The sequence below is a fragment of the Hippichthys cyanospilos genome, chromosome 14 (genome assembly GCF_059441005.1).
Source record: "Hippichthys cyanospilos isolate Australia breed blue-spotted pipefish chromosome 14, RoL_Hcya_1.0, whole genome shotgun sequence".
In the NCBI taxonomy this organism is placed as follows: Eukaryota; Metazoa; Chordata; class Actinopteri; order Syngnathiformes; family Syngnathidae; genus Hippichthys; species Hippichthys cyanospilos.
The window spans coordinates 16,605,166-16,624,783 of record NC_142382.1 but is presented as its reverse complement, the minus strand read 5'-3'; the positions used below and the strand labels follow the sequence as shown (position 1 = coordinate 16,624,783).

General features: G+C 38.6%; 1 protein-coding gene across 1 annotated transcript in view; it reads right to left on the bottom strand.

Moving 5' to 3' along the window:
* The window catches only part of alk (ALK receptor tyrosine kinase), a 229,022-nt gene that overhangs the window by 60,045 nt on the left and 149,359 nt on the right, over nt 1-19,618 (bottom strand). Inside the window, exons 9-10 of the mRNA XM_088433659.1 lie at nt 11,807-11,979; nt 10,079-10,179 (exon numbers count right to left, since the gene is read on the bottom strand). Of these exons, the coding sequence (XP_088289785.1) occupies nt 10,079-10,179; nt 11,807-11,979 (274 nt within the window). The remainder of the gene's footprint in view (nt 1-10,078; nt 10,180-11,806; nt 11,980-19,618) is intronic.

Below are 19,618 nucleotides of genomic sequence, written 5' to 3'. Positions count from 1 at the left end.
CATCCAATTTTCTCTCCCTCTATCTCTTCCAACAGCAAATGGGTAAGCACATTCAGCCTGGGTCTTTTGTGGCAATCCATCAAGCTTGCAGCCCCAACCGCATTTCCAGGACTGAGATCATATGCTCGCTGGTACCTTGATCTCATCCTGCTTAAACTCTCTCCCGGGGTGAAGTCTTCTTGGCAAAAGGGCGCCTGATTGGCTATTACTGCACAAGATAGAGGAAGTTCCCCCCCTCAAAGATGTTAAAGTAGGGGTGACTAATTTCACTGCTCTGACTTGGAAGCTGGCCTGGGAAATCGTCACCTGTCCCCATTCTGAATGTCTCAGGGTGGAGAAAAGATGAGTTTTCATGGCTGCTTAGCTTAAACCATGTATAGATGATTCGCGCTTGGTGCTGATCAGTGAGTTGCATTCAGTAGCTAGCAGCAAACGAGGCGATGAACTCATTAGTTGCTGGCACCCTTCCCTCAGCTCACAAGACAGGAACATAAACAGTACAGGTCAAAGGTGTGGTAAACACCTCAGACGCAGTATACTTATTTAAACATTTCTCAGAATTTAAGATAATTACTTAAGTCACTGTCTCTTCAACATAGTGAAGCAATATTGACAGAATGAATAGGTGGAGAAAAATGGTAACCAAAACAGAATATTGGATAATTTAGCTTCATCAGATCTCGTAGTTGATTGACTTTGACAGACAACAACAGTAGTACATTGGGCATCCCAAAAGAAAGGAACATTGTGAACTTCCCCCAAAAAAGAACTGCATTATTCAAACACATATAACTGGTCACTACAAAAAAGCTAAAGTGGCTTGCTTTCAGGTGTTCACATTTTGAGCAATAGGTAGCAATGAACCACATAATGTGCCAATTCTACTCATCAAGAAGAAAAGGAAGTTATTGACCTCATTGTAGCGAAGAGGAAGCCCCACTCTTAATTTTAATTATGGAATACTTTTGAAGCATCTTTAAGCATCTTTACATTGTATTACATGTGTAATGTTAATAATAGGGGTGTGCCAAAAAAAAAAAAATCTCGATTCTCATTTACAGTGATTTAAATCGATACAAAAGTTTATTAAATCGATATTTAAATAAAACAGAAATCAATACGCTTCCTGTCGGCTTCCTTCCTCAGCGCTGTGTTATGACGTCACCACGCAGCCCGTTATGTGATTGTCAAGCTTGCGCTGTTTGAACTCAATCTTGTCTCTTTTCCATGGTCGCGCGTTTAAATGTTTCTGTCCTGCCTTTCGGTCAGTAATTTGTTCTAGACAACTCTTGCTATGCTTTTATTTTGCTGCAAACTGTGCAAACAGGAAGCTTGGCGAGCTTTCGAACGTGGTACTTACGCAGTTGGGGAAAAGAATGTGATCAAATCTGTGCCGATCAAGACGCGTATTGAACTCCTACAGCGACAACGCCTGTATGCATAATGTTGTTTGTTCAGTGTTGGGGTATGAGGCTCAGCAAGGCCTTCTTTGCTGGCCTGACATCATTATCATAACTGTAATAAACTATAACTAATAATAATAATAACTATTAATATAATATCTATAATAAAAGTCAATTTCATTTTAAATAAATTTTTACTATATATATATATATATATATATATATATATATATATATATATATATATATATATTATAAAATTATTCTCCATATTCAGTTCTTTTCGTGTCATATTATATCCATTTGCTTACGCTCCTTCTAGTGTTGTAGTTTTAAGTTGGAGTTTTTAGCCAATTAGAATTCAGCTAACTTGTGTCGCCAGGCTGTGTGTAATCTACCTACTTCCGGAAGCGCTAGGGCATTTGCTTCAACAGTTGTGGGCTTCTGCGCAAGCGCAGATGGATAGCTGAGTGGCCTGTATGCTTACCAGAACACTGTAATAGCCAATCGAGTCATAAGATTGCCATCTAGAGGCCTCATGTTCAATGTGACGTGAGTGGAAGCTCACTTCAGGAAGGCGGTGCAATGATCAACAAGCAAGCTACGCAGGGTGGGCTTTGGTTGAACGCGTGAGAGGCGTAGTGCAGCTATTAGAAAACCTGTCCTGAGTTTTGCTGGGAATGCCTTTTGTTTGCAAAGAATCGATTTGGTGTTTGGAGCTGCACTGGTTTTGAAAACTTCAATTATTTATCCTAGGCAGCAACGATACATCAAAGCACGGCAGGACACGCACTACGGTGCTTTTAAAAACTTTTGGGGACACCCGAGTGGTTACACAGTATTGTACATCTCAGTTCGAAGGTAAAGAGAGCTCCTCAATGCGCTATGATGCGTTTAAAGAACTTTTGGGAACACCCGAGTGGATACACTGTACCTCTCAGTGCCAAGAGAAATAGCAAGCATGAAGAGGTCAAGAAAAATCAAATATTGAAAAGACTTGTTTTGGTTTTAATATATTGTTTCAATTTTAATATGTTTGTGTTATTTTATTTCATTCGTATTCAATTAATAGTAAATAAGTAAAATGATGTTCTTATATTAATTTGCAATTTGTAATTTAACTTCATAAAATTTTGTGGATATTAATTTTGATTTTTTTTTTAAGTTTTGACAGCATAACGTATGTTTAAAACCTTTGGAAAATGGCCTGTGTAGCCCAGCAATGTGTACGTGTGCACTCGGTGTATTTATTCGAGAGTCTGCCATCACAGAAGGCTTATGTTTGAAAGTCATGGATTCACAAACACGTATTACTCACATACAAGCAAATGAACAAAAATACTGTCGCTACTATACTAAATAATATGTTACAATCAATTTTGACTGATAATGCTCCAGACGTTTTCCCCTTACCTTTACCGTACGATCAATTTAGGTGCTCATTTGCAAAAGTTGATATTTTTATCTTGTATATCATAAATGTACTGATACATATCAATCGTTTTCACCTGGACAACAGTTTAAAAATATATTATTCATTAATATATTAATAAAATAATATCTCAGAATATGAAATGACAATGTATCTACTTTTTTTGTTTCATCTTAATTTATACTACAAAAGCTATAACATTTATAGTTAGCTTTAAAAATAGCTGTCGTCAACATGCTATTTTTGTAGAAAAAGGCATGCTCCTGACAAATCAAAACTAAAAAAAATCTTGCTTTGTTATTCTGTCTTGGAAAAATGACCCACTGACCCACATAGTATGATGATTCTTTGCACATATATAGATTGACGCAAAAATAATTTTTAATTAATTGAACTGAATCGTTTTGAATCGAAAATCGTTGAGAATCGAATTGGAGATCCCAAAATTGATTCTGATTCAAATTGGAGATCGCAAACTATATTAAAAAAAATCCATGATGGAATAGGACAATCAATTTTAAAAAGATTTGATATTGAAAGTCCCATTCAGAGATTGCGAACCTTTTCACTTCAGCTATCCCCCCATAAATGACAGGATAAGTACCCAGAAGCACATTAACGGTCGACAAGCATTTAAAGGTTGTTGGACATCATCAGGTTGTGCTGTTTACTTGATTTCTTAGAGTTCTGAGCTGCCTTGTGTCATCAAAGCACGGGCCACGGCTGGCTCGTTCCAGGTCCGCAGCTAGGCCTCTGGATATACTCAGAGATCCCTTTTCATGCTCATTAATGACAAAATGTGAGTTATGTGATACAGGTCACTTTGGGAGCATCATCAGATATGCACACGGTGACTCACTGTGTGCATGTCTGAAGTTACTCACCTTGGTCCAAAGCCTGCACAGGGAGTTTGTGCAAATTCTCAGATGCATTGAAAATTGGAACATTGTATCAACCCAATTTGTCTGAAACTAAACAAGTATTTTAAAGCGCTAACTATTTTTCCTTCTCATTTTCAGTTAGAAAACAAAGCTTATTTCCAACATTGTAATCCTCAAATGTATATGATCATTGAAAGATCCGCTGTTGATAGCTGTATGCAGATTCAATGACTCGTGCAGTGCCTACAAAGGAGCACAATGCATTTGATAGGTTGGATGAGTGGAAGCACTTTACCACCATCTTGCTGTCTCACGAAGCAAGATGGTTAAGTGTTGTTTTAACACAACTTCAGCAGTTTTTTTTTGTTTTTTTTTGTATGTGTGTGAACAAAGTTGCCACGAAGACATTATTATTCTGGGATTGTGGGAAAACTGAGAGGCATGTTGCTGCAGCAACCAGGAAGCTGGTTGCCAGAGTAACATGAAACAGAGACCATAGAAACAGCCCACTCTACTGTCACTATTCATTAGCAGTGTGCCGGAAGCTACCTGAAGCCCTCCAGACACCAGACATGTTAAGAGTCAAACATTATTGGGGAGTAACTGACTGTTTAAAACAAATCAAAACTTCTCCATCTTTTGAAATGTACATACTTCACTTGTGTGCACTTGATCTGAACTTTCATTGTTTGTGCACACCTTCTAACCTCGCAAGAATTCATGTGAGGCTTGTCCAAAGTCCCCTATTTTCAACCTTTGGGGAACTTTTTATGCTTTTTACATCAGTTTGAAAAGATTCACACATTCACTTTCAGATTTGTGCACATATGATTTGTCTTGTTGAAATTCACTTCTCACAATAGGTTAATACCATGTCAATTCCTCAAATATCATCATCATGATTTGAGAATGTCCAGTAAAAGGTCGAGTAAAAAGACACACTTGTTGATAGGAAGATTTCAAAATATAACTTCTCCACTGTCAATACTTTTCTCGTGAAAAATCAATGAATGAAAGGCAGTAGAAATGATTTGTGGCATTATACAGTGTCTGACAAAAATGATAGAAGAAACACGACTGGATACTATTTCGGCCTAAATAAGATCGGTCCGATAATATCTTGGAAAAAGTAGAAAACAGCCAGCAATAGCATTGTCAACCTGTGGTACTAGCAGCCACGAATCAGGAAAGTTAGTACCTTGACATGCTTGGTATTCCCAAAAACTGAGAAGTGGTATGCTGTTCAACCTCACCTCCTTCCATCCAATTTCTGTTTAGATTATATTAAAATAAACTAGGAGGGTGTTTTGCCTCATTTTGACACAGAATTTTTTTTTTTAAATCTGATATTAGTGGGGTTTTTGTGGGTGTTTTTGAAAAAGCATTCCCAATCCAACTAGCAAACATCACAGCATGCTACTTCAAAAAGACTCCCACCACTTCTATTTCTAGTTCCAACCAAAATGTCATGGTTGACGGGTTGGCAGGCCCTTAACCTGGTGGGTGTGTGTGGTAAGGGTGGTGGTGGAATGGATATGTGCTTCTGGCAGAATGGTGGACCGCGGATGGCGGAAGACATTCTGTGATCGTCAATTGGAAACATTTTCAGAAATTTGATGAAATGTCATTTATTTACATTAATATTTATATATCTATTTCTTCTCTCAAAATTTAGAACTGCACTGGGCTCATGACTGAAGGCATTACCATTGAGTGTTTTCATTGTCTATTTTATTACATAAGTTAAATTGATGATCGTAATATTTAATTTAAACTGGGCGCTACTGGATGAAGAAAAGTACGTCCAATCCCCATCATAATGTTCGCATTAAGTTATATTCCATTGCTGCGTTGCAGTGGATGTGCGCCTTTAGCATCTCTCACCTCTCACCATCTCATCTCTCATCTCTGGACCGATGGGTAATCAGATGTGACCGAGTGTGAGTCAAATGTAGATGGATGACAAGGATACCTGATCTGGATTAAGAGTTTGCCATCTGGAAAGTGAGCAAAGCATAGATAGATGTTCCTGCAGTGCTGCCAAGGCAATGCTGCCAATCCAGAGGCCATAAACCACAAATTGGAGTGCAAATACATATCTCCTAGAAAATGTCATCGTGTTAAATAAAGGGCCTCTGACTCAATAAGCCAGTGTTGACAAACTGTGATCGTGTATCCCCTCTACTCTAGAACAAAGACAATAAAAACTCTAAATCACACCATATCCAAGGTGGCACATGGCTTTGTTGTGCACTTGGATGACAGCTTTAGACAAAAACAGATATAATTTTCAAGCTTTTTGCTCTGCTCAATTGTTTTTATCATTACCTAAACATGTTTATAATTACATTGAAAGCTTTCTCATTCTCAAGGACTCAATCCTATGGCATTTCTCTCTCTCTCTCTCTCTCTCTCTCTCTCTCTATAGAGAGAGAGAGAGAGAGAGAGAGAGAGAGAGAGAGAGAGATGCTTATGTCTCTGTAAATAAAAATTGAGATATTGATATATGCTAATTCTATTTCTACTTCTAATTCTAATGAATTGCCTTTAAAAATATATAAAGTGAAATGACACTAATCATTTCTGTGTATTTACATGTATTTACATGTCTATTTGATGTTTATTTACTTTTAGTAAATAATTCAGGGCAAAAATATATATAACATGGCTGTAGCTCACAAACTTACAGCATTTTGAATGTTGCCATGTTGAAATTCATAGTTTTGAGAAAAAATATATTTAATGTTTTTGCACATTCGTCTCTCAAATATTCATTGCAACCAGTATTGGGTAAAGATACTGACCCAAAACTTTCAGGACGTGTTAAATGACCACTGGAAAGTAAATTCCAATAGTAATTAATCCCTGACTGTGCATGAGATAGCACAGTGGAAGACTGGTTAGCTTGACTGCCTACTACTTTGCAGATTTCACTTTTCGCAGGGGTTTTCCGGTCCCCTTTAACCACAAAAAAACGAGGGAACACTGTAATTTTAACATTTCCACTGTTGTAAATGAAAATAAAGAACCAAAGATGTGTGCCTTTGTTTGTGTGTGTTATTCAACAATACTTAGAAAATGTAGAGCTGACATCTATAGGTTGTTTGGCCATGATCAAATGTTAATTTCATTATATATTTCGAGCCCTCCTACATGCGCAGCATTGTGTTTTGTTGACTGTTAATCAAGTTTAATGATGAACTCCATTAAGCTGATTGATGTTGGCATTCAATGCTGTTTTCATCTGATTGGAAAATTGAAGGGTGTATCAGCAAGCAGGTGTCACCAAGTTTGCAGAGATATCAATTATCTGCATGTGCACATTCCTTGTTAACCAGTGCCCGTGCAATGGGTTATATCTAATGTATAATATGAAAATCAATTTGCGATACGTGAAAATGACACTAATCATTTCTGTGTATTTACATGTCTGTTTATTTACTTTTATTAAATAATTCAGGGCAAGGGCATTTTTACATTACTATGTCAAATATTCATGTCACATATTACATCAGGTGTCTTCTAGCGCAGTTGTCCCCAACAACCGGATCAACTGGTACCGGGCCGCGTGGGCTGCACCTGAAATAATGTTTTAGTGATGATTTAATTTAACAGTTCATACGTTTGTGCTTGATCTTTGTTTTTTTGGCGCCGCCTCTGGCCGCTGTTGATATTACATAGTGAGACATAGTGAGAAGGATGATGTGGTTTTTAGAGCAAAATAAATAAATTCCCCCAAAATAAATAAATTCTCAGTTTTAGCACAAACATAGATGGAAGTGTCAGAGTGGCACAGAGGATAACTGGTTAGCACTGTGACTTTATGTGAGGAGTTCGCATGTTTTCCCTGTGTCTGCAGGTGTTTGATCTAGGTACTACCGTTTCCTCACATATTCCCAAATACACAGGTGGTAGGTATATTGGTCACTCAAAATTGCCCTTAGGTATGTCTGTGAGTGTGAACTGTTTGTCTATATGTCTTTGTGTGCCTCGCGATTGGCAGGCAACCAGTTCAGGGTACTCCACCTACAGAAGACTAGTGGCATAGGCTCAAGCACATTTGTGGCCATAGTGAGGATAAGCTGCTAAGAAAAATGGATACATGGATGGATGGATGAATGATTCAAATGCTTCACCATCTAAAGCACAGGTGTCGAACTCCAGTCCTTGAGGGCCGGTATCATGCATGTTTTCAAACCCTTTCTCTCAATTACACCTGATTCAAATGATTAGCTTCATTTTCAGGCTCCTGCTGAGCTTGCTAATAAGCTAATCATATTAATTAGGTGTGTTGTGAAGATAAAACCAGAAAACATGCAGGATGCTGGCCCTCCAGGTCTGGAGTTTGACATCTTTGATCTAAAGTTTTGCACAAAACACCAGCATAAAAGTAATAAAAGTAATAGTATAAGGAAGTAATAGCTCGTTGGCCCCAAATAAACTGTCCTTTTTCTGTATTGTAATTCTAAACACCACTTGTTTGTTTGTAGCTCATTAATTGAAATAGTCAATGTATCTTCCATTCCAGACATTGTTTTCCACTTTTTGAGGGGTCAGGTGGCAGCAGCAGTGACCTCAACAGAGACCTGCACAATGTAGAAGAGCAGCTCTGTGCCCCTTCCTGGAAGACCAAGCTTGTCAGCATATTCCTAAGGAAGAGCCTTGACCTCATTTCAACCACTTGTGGAGGTCAGGGCTCTTATCCCTCCAGTCACTATATATAAATTGTGACTACAAGGGAGTGTGGGAACAGTAAATTAAGCAGCAAAGAAAGCTTTTCCTTTTGACTCAGCTCCATTTTCACCATGGCAGGTGGATGCAGAGGCTTCATGACTACAGATGGTACCCTGATTCACCTGTCAATCTCCGGCTCCAATCTTGCCAGTACCTGAGCTACTTGAACTTTGCTACTTGGGGAAGGTATCCATCTCCCACAGGGAGAGGGCGCTTCAGAGGTCCTTATTCTCACCCCAGCTGCTGATGCTCTACAGTTGTTGTGAACTGCTCCAGTAAAAGACGATGATCATGGCCTGATAAAAATCAACAAAACTACAACATCAAAGAACAGGCATGCAGCACTAAACCTACCACACTAGGTTGCCCATAGAACTCTCCATTAAGATTAATGAGAGATGGGACCAAATCTGAACAACAATTGGGACAGCTATAATTTATGGTCTTCCTTTCAATCACTCAATCATCCTTGAAATCTTTGCAAAATTATAACAAAACACAATAAACCCACACTACAATGCCTACTGTGTATTTCCCTCGCACTAGACTCCAATAAGAAACCACATACATTACAAATAAAAATCAATAATTTACTCTTTATTGCCTTTTGGGGGAGATTTTAAAACATCTCTCTTACATTTCCTGGCTAAGAGCCAATCAGTGTCACTTTGCGATGTACTCATTGTTCCTTGAATTCTGTCACCTCCTTGCACATCCCAGAATGCTTTGCTCACCTATGTGCAAACAATTTATTTTTCAAATCATATTTAATAAGCAAAATAACACAAACATCTTTTCATAATTAATTCTAAACATTGCGGTTAACTTTGGGCCTGTACAATGAATGTGTTCAGCAATATTGTGAATAGTATGCATTTCAGTTCATAAAACCATGACTGTGAAAAGCAGCACAAACATTGACCTCCCAGCCATGGAAGCCACCTTCAATGGGGATGAGGTTTTCCTCAATGTGAAACATCAGACATGTTATTCTAGTACAAACTGCTTCATCTTAATACTCTAGCACTCAACACTCCTCGTTGTGCTTATGTATCTATGTATGATTGTTACCTGTTTAGACTGTGAATATACTCTTATGCTCCCAAGTACATTGCAGTTTAAAAGTGAAATTTGATATGTTCAACTCTAAAGATTTTCATCATTTAGTGGCTACTGGCAAAACGTCAGTCTCTCACCAACAGTCCGTCAGCATCGACAGACTGCCAACCTCTGCCAAACACCTTCTCCAAGTCAAAAAAGCACATGTAGATTGAATCGCCTAACTGCTGAGAACCTCTACAATCTCGATTACATTGTAGTCCAAAGTTGTATTTACATTTTCTTAATTAATGAAACAAGCAATTATAATTCTGCAGTTTAGATTTTATTTTAATGGTGACTTCGCAGTGGTGGACAATGAGCTCTTAATACTAGTCAACTGGATGATCAATATTTACCACACTGAGCCCCGTATAAAGCCAAAAAAGTACATTCTCTAAAGATGGAAGCAATGTTTCACTGAAATGATTGGAAAGAAGGAAAAGAAAAACGAAAAAAAAACAACAACCAAAAACTGCGATCAATACTTCTAATTAAAATTTGATAGAAACAAATAAAATAGCACTTACAAGCCAAGAAGCAGTTCATACTGAAAGAGACATTGTCGAGTGAGATGACAGACCCAGGCCCATGCCCAAGTCCATCTTCTGTTCCGAAAAGAAGCCAGAACCTGTGTAAGCAAAGCAGACGTTAAACATACAGTAAATGTGTGTGTGTGCACTTTTTCAACAAAAGTGTCAAAATTTCCGTTTTGAGAGAGTTCTTATAGTCAACTACAAGTCAGTAATTTGATATGAAAGTTTTGTTTTCCATATGCATGCACCATTCTGTATTAGAGAGTTACATGCAGTAATGTCTTTTTTATTTAAACACGGATGGGATTGTGTGAACATTATGTTGACATAGTTTGAATAAATACACTGCAGTTGTGATCCTCGCATACCGTTTGAGTACTTTTTTTTTTTTTTTTTTTGTTCAATGGGATGACGACATTAAATGTATCATGAGTTATTGTACACCACTGTATTTAGGTGCGGTATTGGTCTTGTTCTTTACAGTAGTAGGAGCTCTACAAAAGGTCACCTCACAAAAACCAGAAGGTTCACCTAGTGGTTACGAACATGACATTCTAATTTAGAACATAAGCTCCACTGACTACGTACCCCAGGAATGAAAAATTAATCACTCTCAGTGGAGCTGGATTATCTGAGCTCGAATGGCAAATAAACCACCAGTCAGGCAAAGCAAGATAAAATGCTTTAGGTGGGTTTCTTCTTTCCTTTCTTCTGTCTGTTTAGCGTTAATTGATCTCCTCTTTGAGGGGAAGTCAGGGACATAGCTAATTGTAAGTCAGGAAGATGGAGCCTTGAGTATTGATTTTAACAATTTATCACAGACAAGGAAAATAAAAGGAAAGCGTAGATTTTGTACACATGGAAAATCCATTGTGTGGAGATGTGCTTTGTAGTCTCCATGGAATTTAACTTCATGTAAATATGAGAGAATTGTTTAAATTTACATTTATGTGTGAGGAAAAGACAAAGAAGAGCTTATTGGACGTGCGGTCTATTGCTGTGTGAGTAGCTCAGTATTTACAGTACTGTATTTTAAACCGACAGTTACCGTTCAATGGAACTTGATACATTTAGATCATTTCTGACACCCTGCCTTGCTATAATTCCACTTATTGACTACGGAGATGTGCTGTACATGGGTGCTTTGCTGAAATGTCTTCAGTCTTTAAACAGTGTTTATTACTGTGCCTTGAGGTTTGTCACTGGTGATGGCTGCCCCACACATCATTGTGAATTGTATATTAGTTTGCGTTCCTTAAAGTGCGCGTAAGTACACGGACTGGCTGACCCTGATTTATGAGGCTCTTCTTGGCTTATTTCCATCTTTTTTAAGGACAGCTTTTTGGCCAACTAAAAGCAGCTTAGCTTTATCATCCTGTCATGTTCTCCATCTCTTTGTTCCTTGTGCCAGAAATGAATTGGAGTCGTGAGTGTTCAATTTTGCAGTCTACTGTTTACAAATGAAAATGAATCCCTCAGAGATTATTAGACTCTGAGGCCTTTCGATTGATAAATAGCATAAAACTATACCATCAATTGTGTTTATGATTTGTAATTGATGTTTACATTTTCTGCGGTTAGTTGCGAGAGACTCTTAAGACCAACTTCAGGACATCCTTGTGCAAGAAATCTTGATCTCACTGGGTTTCATCTGGTTAAATAACTGTTATTTAAAAGAGACCTAAAAACTTAAAATCATAATACCACTTGTGAGCATCGTACCAATCTGTCAGTCCATAAAGTGGAACTGTGATGAATTTCCAGCCTCTCTCGGACGCAGGTTCGTTGGCTGAGTGCCACAGTCGCCTCTGTTCCTTGGGGCCTGTGCTGTTCTCTGCTATCCACAACGACAGTGTCCCATTCTGAATACCTCCAGAACACATCCAGAACCGCACCTGTGCCAAGTATGCAATCTTCAATTCACGGCAACCACAAAAGGGCTTTGTGATAGTTGCAGTGCCACATGAGACACCAAATAAAATAATTTCATCCAGCAAACCATTATAAACTATTTAACACAAAACTAATATATATCCATCCATCGATTTTCTGTAGCCACTTACCTGTCGATTGCAAGGCACAATTTAGAGTGCCCTATACACCTATCGGGCATGTTTTTGGACTGTGGGAGGAATCAGGAGTGCCCCGGAGAGAGCGCGTGTGGGCACGGGGCAAACATCAAAACTGCACAGGAAGGCCAGAGCGAGCTGGAATTGAACTCGGGAACTGTGAAGAGGACGTGCTAACCACTCTCCTCTGTGCAGCCCAACTAATTTTTAAAAGGTTTTGGTTAGTTCCAGGATCAACCCAGTGATCATATTTATGTACAAATCAATATTTCCCAATTTCCCAAAACACATCATTTTCTTTTAATGTATTTAATATTAACAAACAGCATTGTATTGTGTAAACACATAAATAAAAAAGAGAATGTAAAAGCATTCACTAGTTTTAAAATTGTTTGATTACTATACATTAGGACAAACTGAAGGACAAAACATCCAACAACTGTACTGAATTTGTGACTTCAAGTGCCATAGTCTAGTGCATCAAGTCACTGGCTGGAGCTGGTTAACCCCTGGGGTGATTAGTCTGGATGTGAGTTTTGTAACACTTAGTCAGTGTTTTCATTTTGTAATGTCTTATTAAAAATTCATCATTGTCAATAAATGCTCTCAAAATACATCTAGGACTGTGGCAGCCATTTTTTATGTTAATTGAGTTGTGGCATATCCAAAGCTTGCTTGTATATCACTATTAGGCTTTCAATACAAAACAAAAAAATAAACCAGGGTCTTACTGAGTTTTTTTTTCCTCCTATATGTGCTTATTTAATAGTGTGTAAGATAGATAGGGGTATCAACTGACATTTCACATGCATGGCGAGTGATCCGAATTCTCAAAGATAACAATTTCCCATCAGACATTAAAACAGATCCTATTAAATTAGTTATTTCAGCCTCTTGTGCCGGCGGCACACGTCTTTTCAGCCACAGCCCAGACTTTATTGATTGGAGGTGATTGCGGAAACATAGATAGCTTTTGATTCAGTGTTGGGAGTACAAAAGCAGAAACCCCGTTGCTTCTGGTGTTGCAAATATGCATCTGTCACCTGACATTCCTCAAAAAAAAAGACACCAAACACTCTCACTTTCAAAAGCAGTGTAGGGCCTTACTCTGAATCTTGAGGACACAATGCATCCTTTTGAAGTGTATTTTGGGATAATAATTTACATTCATTATTTTTTTTTAGTATTTTGCCTATGTCTCTGTAGTAGTTTGTGTCTGTGTAACTTCTGAGTCAGATATTAAAGAACAAAGGCATTCCTCCTGGGTAGTAGCTCTGGGGGTTGCTGGACCCCTGACCATCTGACCACTTGACCAATGAACATTTGCCAGAACATGTAACATTTGAGTAGTAAAGGAGGAGATAGAGGGGTTTTAATAGGAAGAATAAAGGGCCATGTGGGCTCTCGCCATCGTGACCTTATGAACAAGCTTGCTTAGCTTGCTTAGAATAAACCTTTTTTCCAACCAAGATGCGTGAGTCCAAGAGGTCTTTATTTTCATCATCAACCAGCATTCTGGATATATATCTGGAGACGCAGCTGGGCCAGAACCACAGCAGGCTTTAAAGAAATTCTCCACACTTTCAAGGCTGAAAACGATGGTCTATGATTTAAACGTGATTCTTGTGAATTCTTTACCAATGGCAGCAAATTGCCCCAGCACATGCTGAACGTCACAACATGATGAAGCCATCTGTACCACAATATCCAATATAACAGAACTAGACATTATCAAAAGCAAGTTATTGCTGGTGACACGAACCAAATTCCTTCTGGTATCATACATGGATGAAATAGCCGGTAGTAGCGGGCATGATCCTCTGCTTCTAAAGCTCTTCCCATTCAAAACTATCATGTTTTCTGCCCTTGTCCAGTCTACAAATCCATGTGAGCTGGTTAGGAAAACTCCCATGCACTCTCAAATCCTCAGGACTTCCACAAGTGGCTAGCAACACAATGAAGTAGGTTGACAAGGACACAAGTACTGGAAAATGGGCACAAAGATAGGAGGCGTGACAAATAGAATAATTTAAAATAAAAACAAGTGACGAAGACCTGAAGGAAGGATCTGATTGCCTTATAGATGAGACCATGTGAAACTAATGACTAAATGAGCAGCATGAGACTGACATGTATTGTCAAGAACTTTGGAGGGGAGGGGGGGCGTACAAGATTTACATTCTATAAGGTCTAAAACAAAAAAAATATCAGATTTTTTAATAAACACAAGCATAGTGCAGTTCCTAAAAAGATACATTGAGTATTCTGATTATGATTGCATTCATGGAGTATGGAATAAGCAGCAAAATCCATTCATTTATCCACTTAAGGAGACATTTTGTCACCTGGAAATGACATCATAGCTGCTCAGGGGTCAGGTAATGACTATTGAAAGGTGACTAGCCGTTACTTGAGCCTTGAGAAACTGTGATTTCATTTTCAGTCGACAGTAAGTGACAAAATGGCCTCCCCCTGAGATGGATAAAAGCCAGTGGATTTTGCTGCCTGATTAATTTTCCACAAATGAAATTCATTTGAATTTAGATGAGTGGAACTAGTAAGAACCTGCTATAACTATAAAGAAAATGTTTGGGGTTAACTTTCCATTCGAACGACACCCTTTTGACTTTAGCTTAGAATTTTTTAGCTCCTGCTCCTTTAAAGAGAGACATTTTTACCATATCTACTAATTTGGATTGCGTTAGGGAAGACGCTTAAAATTTACATGGAGATAGTGGCAAACAAAAGTTGTAAAAAACAGCATAAATTTGATTTCGACCCACAGACTCAACCATTGTGAAAAAAATGTTGGAAATATCTAGGGAAATGGCAAAATTAAACCGCTTTAGAATGAAAGAGACACACTTTCCTCAATTATATGTTTTTGTAGTTTTGAAAAATAGTGGATTTTGCATTACTTTTGAAACATAATTACTAAAGCACTATATGCAAAAGGCGACAGGGTGCAGGAGCGGTTCGCACGTCTGCCCTAGTGAGGATAAGCAGATATACTGTATAAGTGGACTATTGGTTAATGAGGCCCAATGATTTTAAAAACCAGCCAAAAAAGGAGTGGACATACAGATCAAACAACAACAAGCAGCTCTAATGATTCAGAGATGAACAGAATTCAGAGGCTCATTGAGTTTGTTTTGCATTAACACCACTCCTGCATGCTTCTCCTCAAATGAATCTAATTTGGTTGCTTCCTGAAGGAATATGGTCAAACTAATCTGGCCTGAAAACACACAGGGCGTAACACAAATTAAACTGCAGGAAGTAAACAGCTCTGAACCTTGCCAACAAGCAAGGGCTGCCTGCTAGCATGTCCCTTAGCAGCATTTTATTAAAGCCAAGCACATAATTCTTGTTTCATCAATTCACTGGAATAGATGCCGGTTTAATTCTGATAAGCATTATACACAGAGGCAGCATAACCACAAAACTAAATACAACATCTTTATGTCAAGCACTTACTTATCCATTATAGCTTGAGGTGCTTATCATCCTTTGCGAAAACAGATGGTGACTTGAAATGGACGATTGTCGACTGCGGACATCGGGCATGACATGAAAGTGAGCTGTACTAATACCCACAACGAATACCGTGGATATAGTAGTCCAGGAGCACACAGGCCAGAATGAACAGCGCCAAGTCAGTATTTAGAAAAGGGATTTACTGTCTTAATCTGGAATCATGCTTAATCTTTGGCTAGGTGTCAAGAGACTATGGAAAATCTGTGATGGTGCAGCGCTGCCTACACAGCTGTCCATGAAAATTCTAACTCTTAATCACTGTGAGAGGGTAGTGTTATTCTCTGCTCATTTCCTGGTTTGCTTTCTAAATATAATACAGTACATGCATTCTCTATAGGCTTAGTCTTGGCTGGCTTTTGTGCTGTGCGCTTGCAAGTTCATCCATGACTTGAGTTCCATCTTCCGATGCCTTTGAGATCTCCCTTAACCTCTTTCTAATGACTATGGCCCATGGGATGCAAAACAACACAGATACTGGGCTTGTTGCAACCATAATTAAGACTTCAGGGATCTAAACCTTTCATCTACATGTTCCAGTGGCATCATGGCCTACCAAGTTTCATCTAATTTAATGTGTAGGTAAGCAGAAGCAGCTTTTGATTGACAAGGTCAGCCTCACTATTCTTTCTGCTTTTAGACACATTGATAGAGGCACACAGCAAGTTTCAAAGACATCAATGATTAGATGTCTGGGAAGCCTTACAAAAGTAATCCTGACAAGACACATTATCTGTTTGGGGCCCCTTCTGTATCGGTACCCATAACCACGCTCGCCTTATGCAGGTTCTTTTGCTGAAATCTCAATGGAATGTTAACTTTATCCCAGTCTGAGAAGGCCATCTATTTACTCTTGAAGAACAAAACCAAACCGGAAGAGATCAACTAATGCGTTTTTCAGGGCCGATACCGATACTGATTATCAGCAGTCAAGGAGGACAATAACAGATATTAGAAAGCTGATATTCATTTCAAGGGATCGATGATTATTTAGTGGAGTAAAATTGCTCAGAATCTCTCAATCAACACAGAAAAGGGGAGAGTAAATTAAAATAACTTTGTTCAAATAATAGTAAAAATATCCATCCATTTTCTATAGCTGCCTATCCTCACAAGGGTCGCAGCTTGCTGGTGCCTATCCCATCTGACTTTGGGCAGTAGGTGGGGGACACCCTTAACTTGTTTCCAGCCAATTGCAGGGCACATCGAGACAGACAACCATTCACCCATACAATCACAGTTAAGGACAATTTAGTGCATCCAATACACATATCATGCATTTTTTTTGTTTGTTTATTTTTGGAATGTGGGAGGAAACCGGAGCCCCTGGAGAAAACCCACGCAGACATGGGGAGATCAAGCAAAGTCCACACGGGGAGGCTGGAGCGAGCTGGAATTGAACCCGGGTCTCTAAATTGAGAGGCGGATGTGCTAACCACGAATTGTAAAAACGACTTTATAACCAACGTGATTGTGCAAAAAGCCAAATATAAAAAATCACTGGTGATTGGCTGATTATCTAACCAATCAGATGCTTCTAGGGATGGGATAGTGCAGGAGCAAGTATCCCCCTGTCATTGACGTGTGGCTATATTAGTAAGCTAGTTCCTCTTCTCCTTGGGTGATGAATAGGCAGAGATGGTTGCTGTTGCTTGTATCTCTGTTTCTGTAACCATTAGGTGATGGTTGGCCCAATGTGGCAAAGGCTTTGTCCTCACAGAATGAAATCTTGAGAGAACTTCAAGATTACATCACCAAGTATTTCTTGGCAAGCTCTCATCCAAGTACTAACCAGGCTGAATCCTGCTTAGCTTCAGGAAGCTGGACATTCTCCTTTGTTTGGTGGTATTTTCAGAGGCTTAAAATGACAGACTTCATTGGCAGTAAGTTTAATTTAAAAAAAGGTTGATGCCGATACACAACAACATGGTGAATATCGGCCCGGTACGAATCTGTCAATCCCTACTAGACTTAAAAAAAAAAAAAAAAGTATTGTTCACATGAAGAAAGTATAAACACACAAAAGGATAGAAAGTAAAAATATTTTTAGCCTGGGGTAATGTAAAGATAATAGTCCAAATAATTCATATATGGTGTTCAGGGTATTATGTTCCTGACTTATTTTGACATTTGAACAGACTATTTTCCATATGATTGGTTTAGCCCGGGGTGCTGTAAAGAAAATACTCACTAGAATTCATACATGGTGTTCAGGGTATTATGTTCCCAATTTGACAGTTGAACAGAATGTTTTGCATACCACAATGAAATCAGGTTGACATGTCTTTAAAAAACAGCCATTTGACTGGCAATCAGCTAACAAGACCTATTTATATGCGAAATGTGGGCTGATTGCGCTAACTGTAGGCTACTTATACATGGTCATTTGCAAAGATGAAATGAGATGCCTGAGACATACTAAAGCATTTACAATTTGATGGAATCAATGAGAATCAAAACGGAATGTGAACAATCGGTTTAAGGATTTTTCCATGTAATTAGGAATGTAGATTCTGTTTCAATATATTTGCCAAACCAAACTGAGAAAAACTGTAAAATCTATTGAGCAATACTTGTATATGAATCAAGTTTGGGTCACCTCTGAATTAGAGCCTGCCCTAGCTGACCTAGGGCAGGACTCTCATGGACAGAGTACATAAAACCCTTCACATGCACATTTTCACTTAAATAATTTTGAGTACTCAATTAACCAAACATGTATGTGTGAGGACTACCAGCAAGCATACACTCTTAGAAGTGAGGGTTCCAAAGGTTCTTTTTTTTTTTTTTTTAAGGGCAGATGTAATAACTAAAGAACCACAGAGACCCGTTTTGCAGATGGACCAACAAATGACAGGAATGCTAAAAACAAGAGAAAAACAAAAAAAAAAACGACGGACTGGATTAAGAATGTCAGATCAGAAGTGTGTTTTTCATCCGCCGCTGTAATCACCAAGATAGACATTGCGTCAGATGTCTTTCAGTCCGTCACACCCCTTTAGCTGACAGAAATTATTGGCTTGCATGTTTGTCTGCAGTGTTCCTGTATCGTTTGACTAAGTAAAGGAATCATTTTATTCTCAATACAACATAATGGAGAATTATGTCCAGTTGAGCAAACAAACCGCTTTGGTTCAATTCACTACTTGTCATTCACAGACATAACACTGCCACCATATGGGGATGTCTTTTTTTGTGCTGCCTTTCTGAGTCATGCATCAAAATGCATACTGTACACAATCTTGCACAGTGGGATTTTTGTGCAGACCGAAAGTTAGAAATAATGTTTAGAATGAAGTGTTAATATCTTTTTTGTTATTTTGATTTTTAAATATGATTTGCATAAAGAAACAGTGAGCAATTGGGGTGGAGTAGTTGCAATGGAAGTTGGGTTGTTGACTGGTTGTTGTCTGACGGACCAATGGAAAAAATATGGCAGACGGATGATGACGGATGGGGGGCATGGTAAGTTTCCCATCTTTGATGTATACCTTGTACTTGTTCTGCTAACTGTAAATAACATTTGCAAAGTCTCCCCTCATTCGCTAAAAACTATGATAATTAAAAAAAAACAACAACTTTGTTTAAAATTGCTTGAATGTTTTATCTATGGGGTGGTATGGTGGCAGAATGGTTAGCACGTCTGCAGATTTTGTGGGTTTGCTTCCTGTGTGGAGTTTGTATGTTCTTCCCGTGCCTGCTAGTGTTTCCTCTAAACACTTATTTTCCTCCCCCATTCTAAAAACAATGTAGGGTAGTTAAATTGGACACTCTAAATGGTCCTTAGGTGTGTTTGTGCAAGCAAATGGTTATTCATTTCTGTGTGACCTGCCCGTAAACGGCTGGGCTATGCTCCAGCACATCTGCGTCCCTTGTGAGGATTTGCAGCTTGGATAATCGTTGGATGGATGTTTTCTCAATTTCAACAATG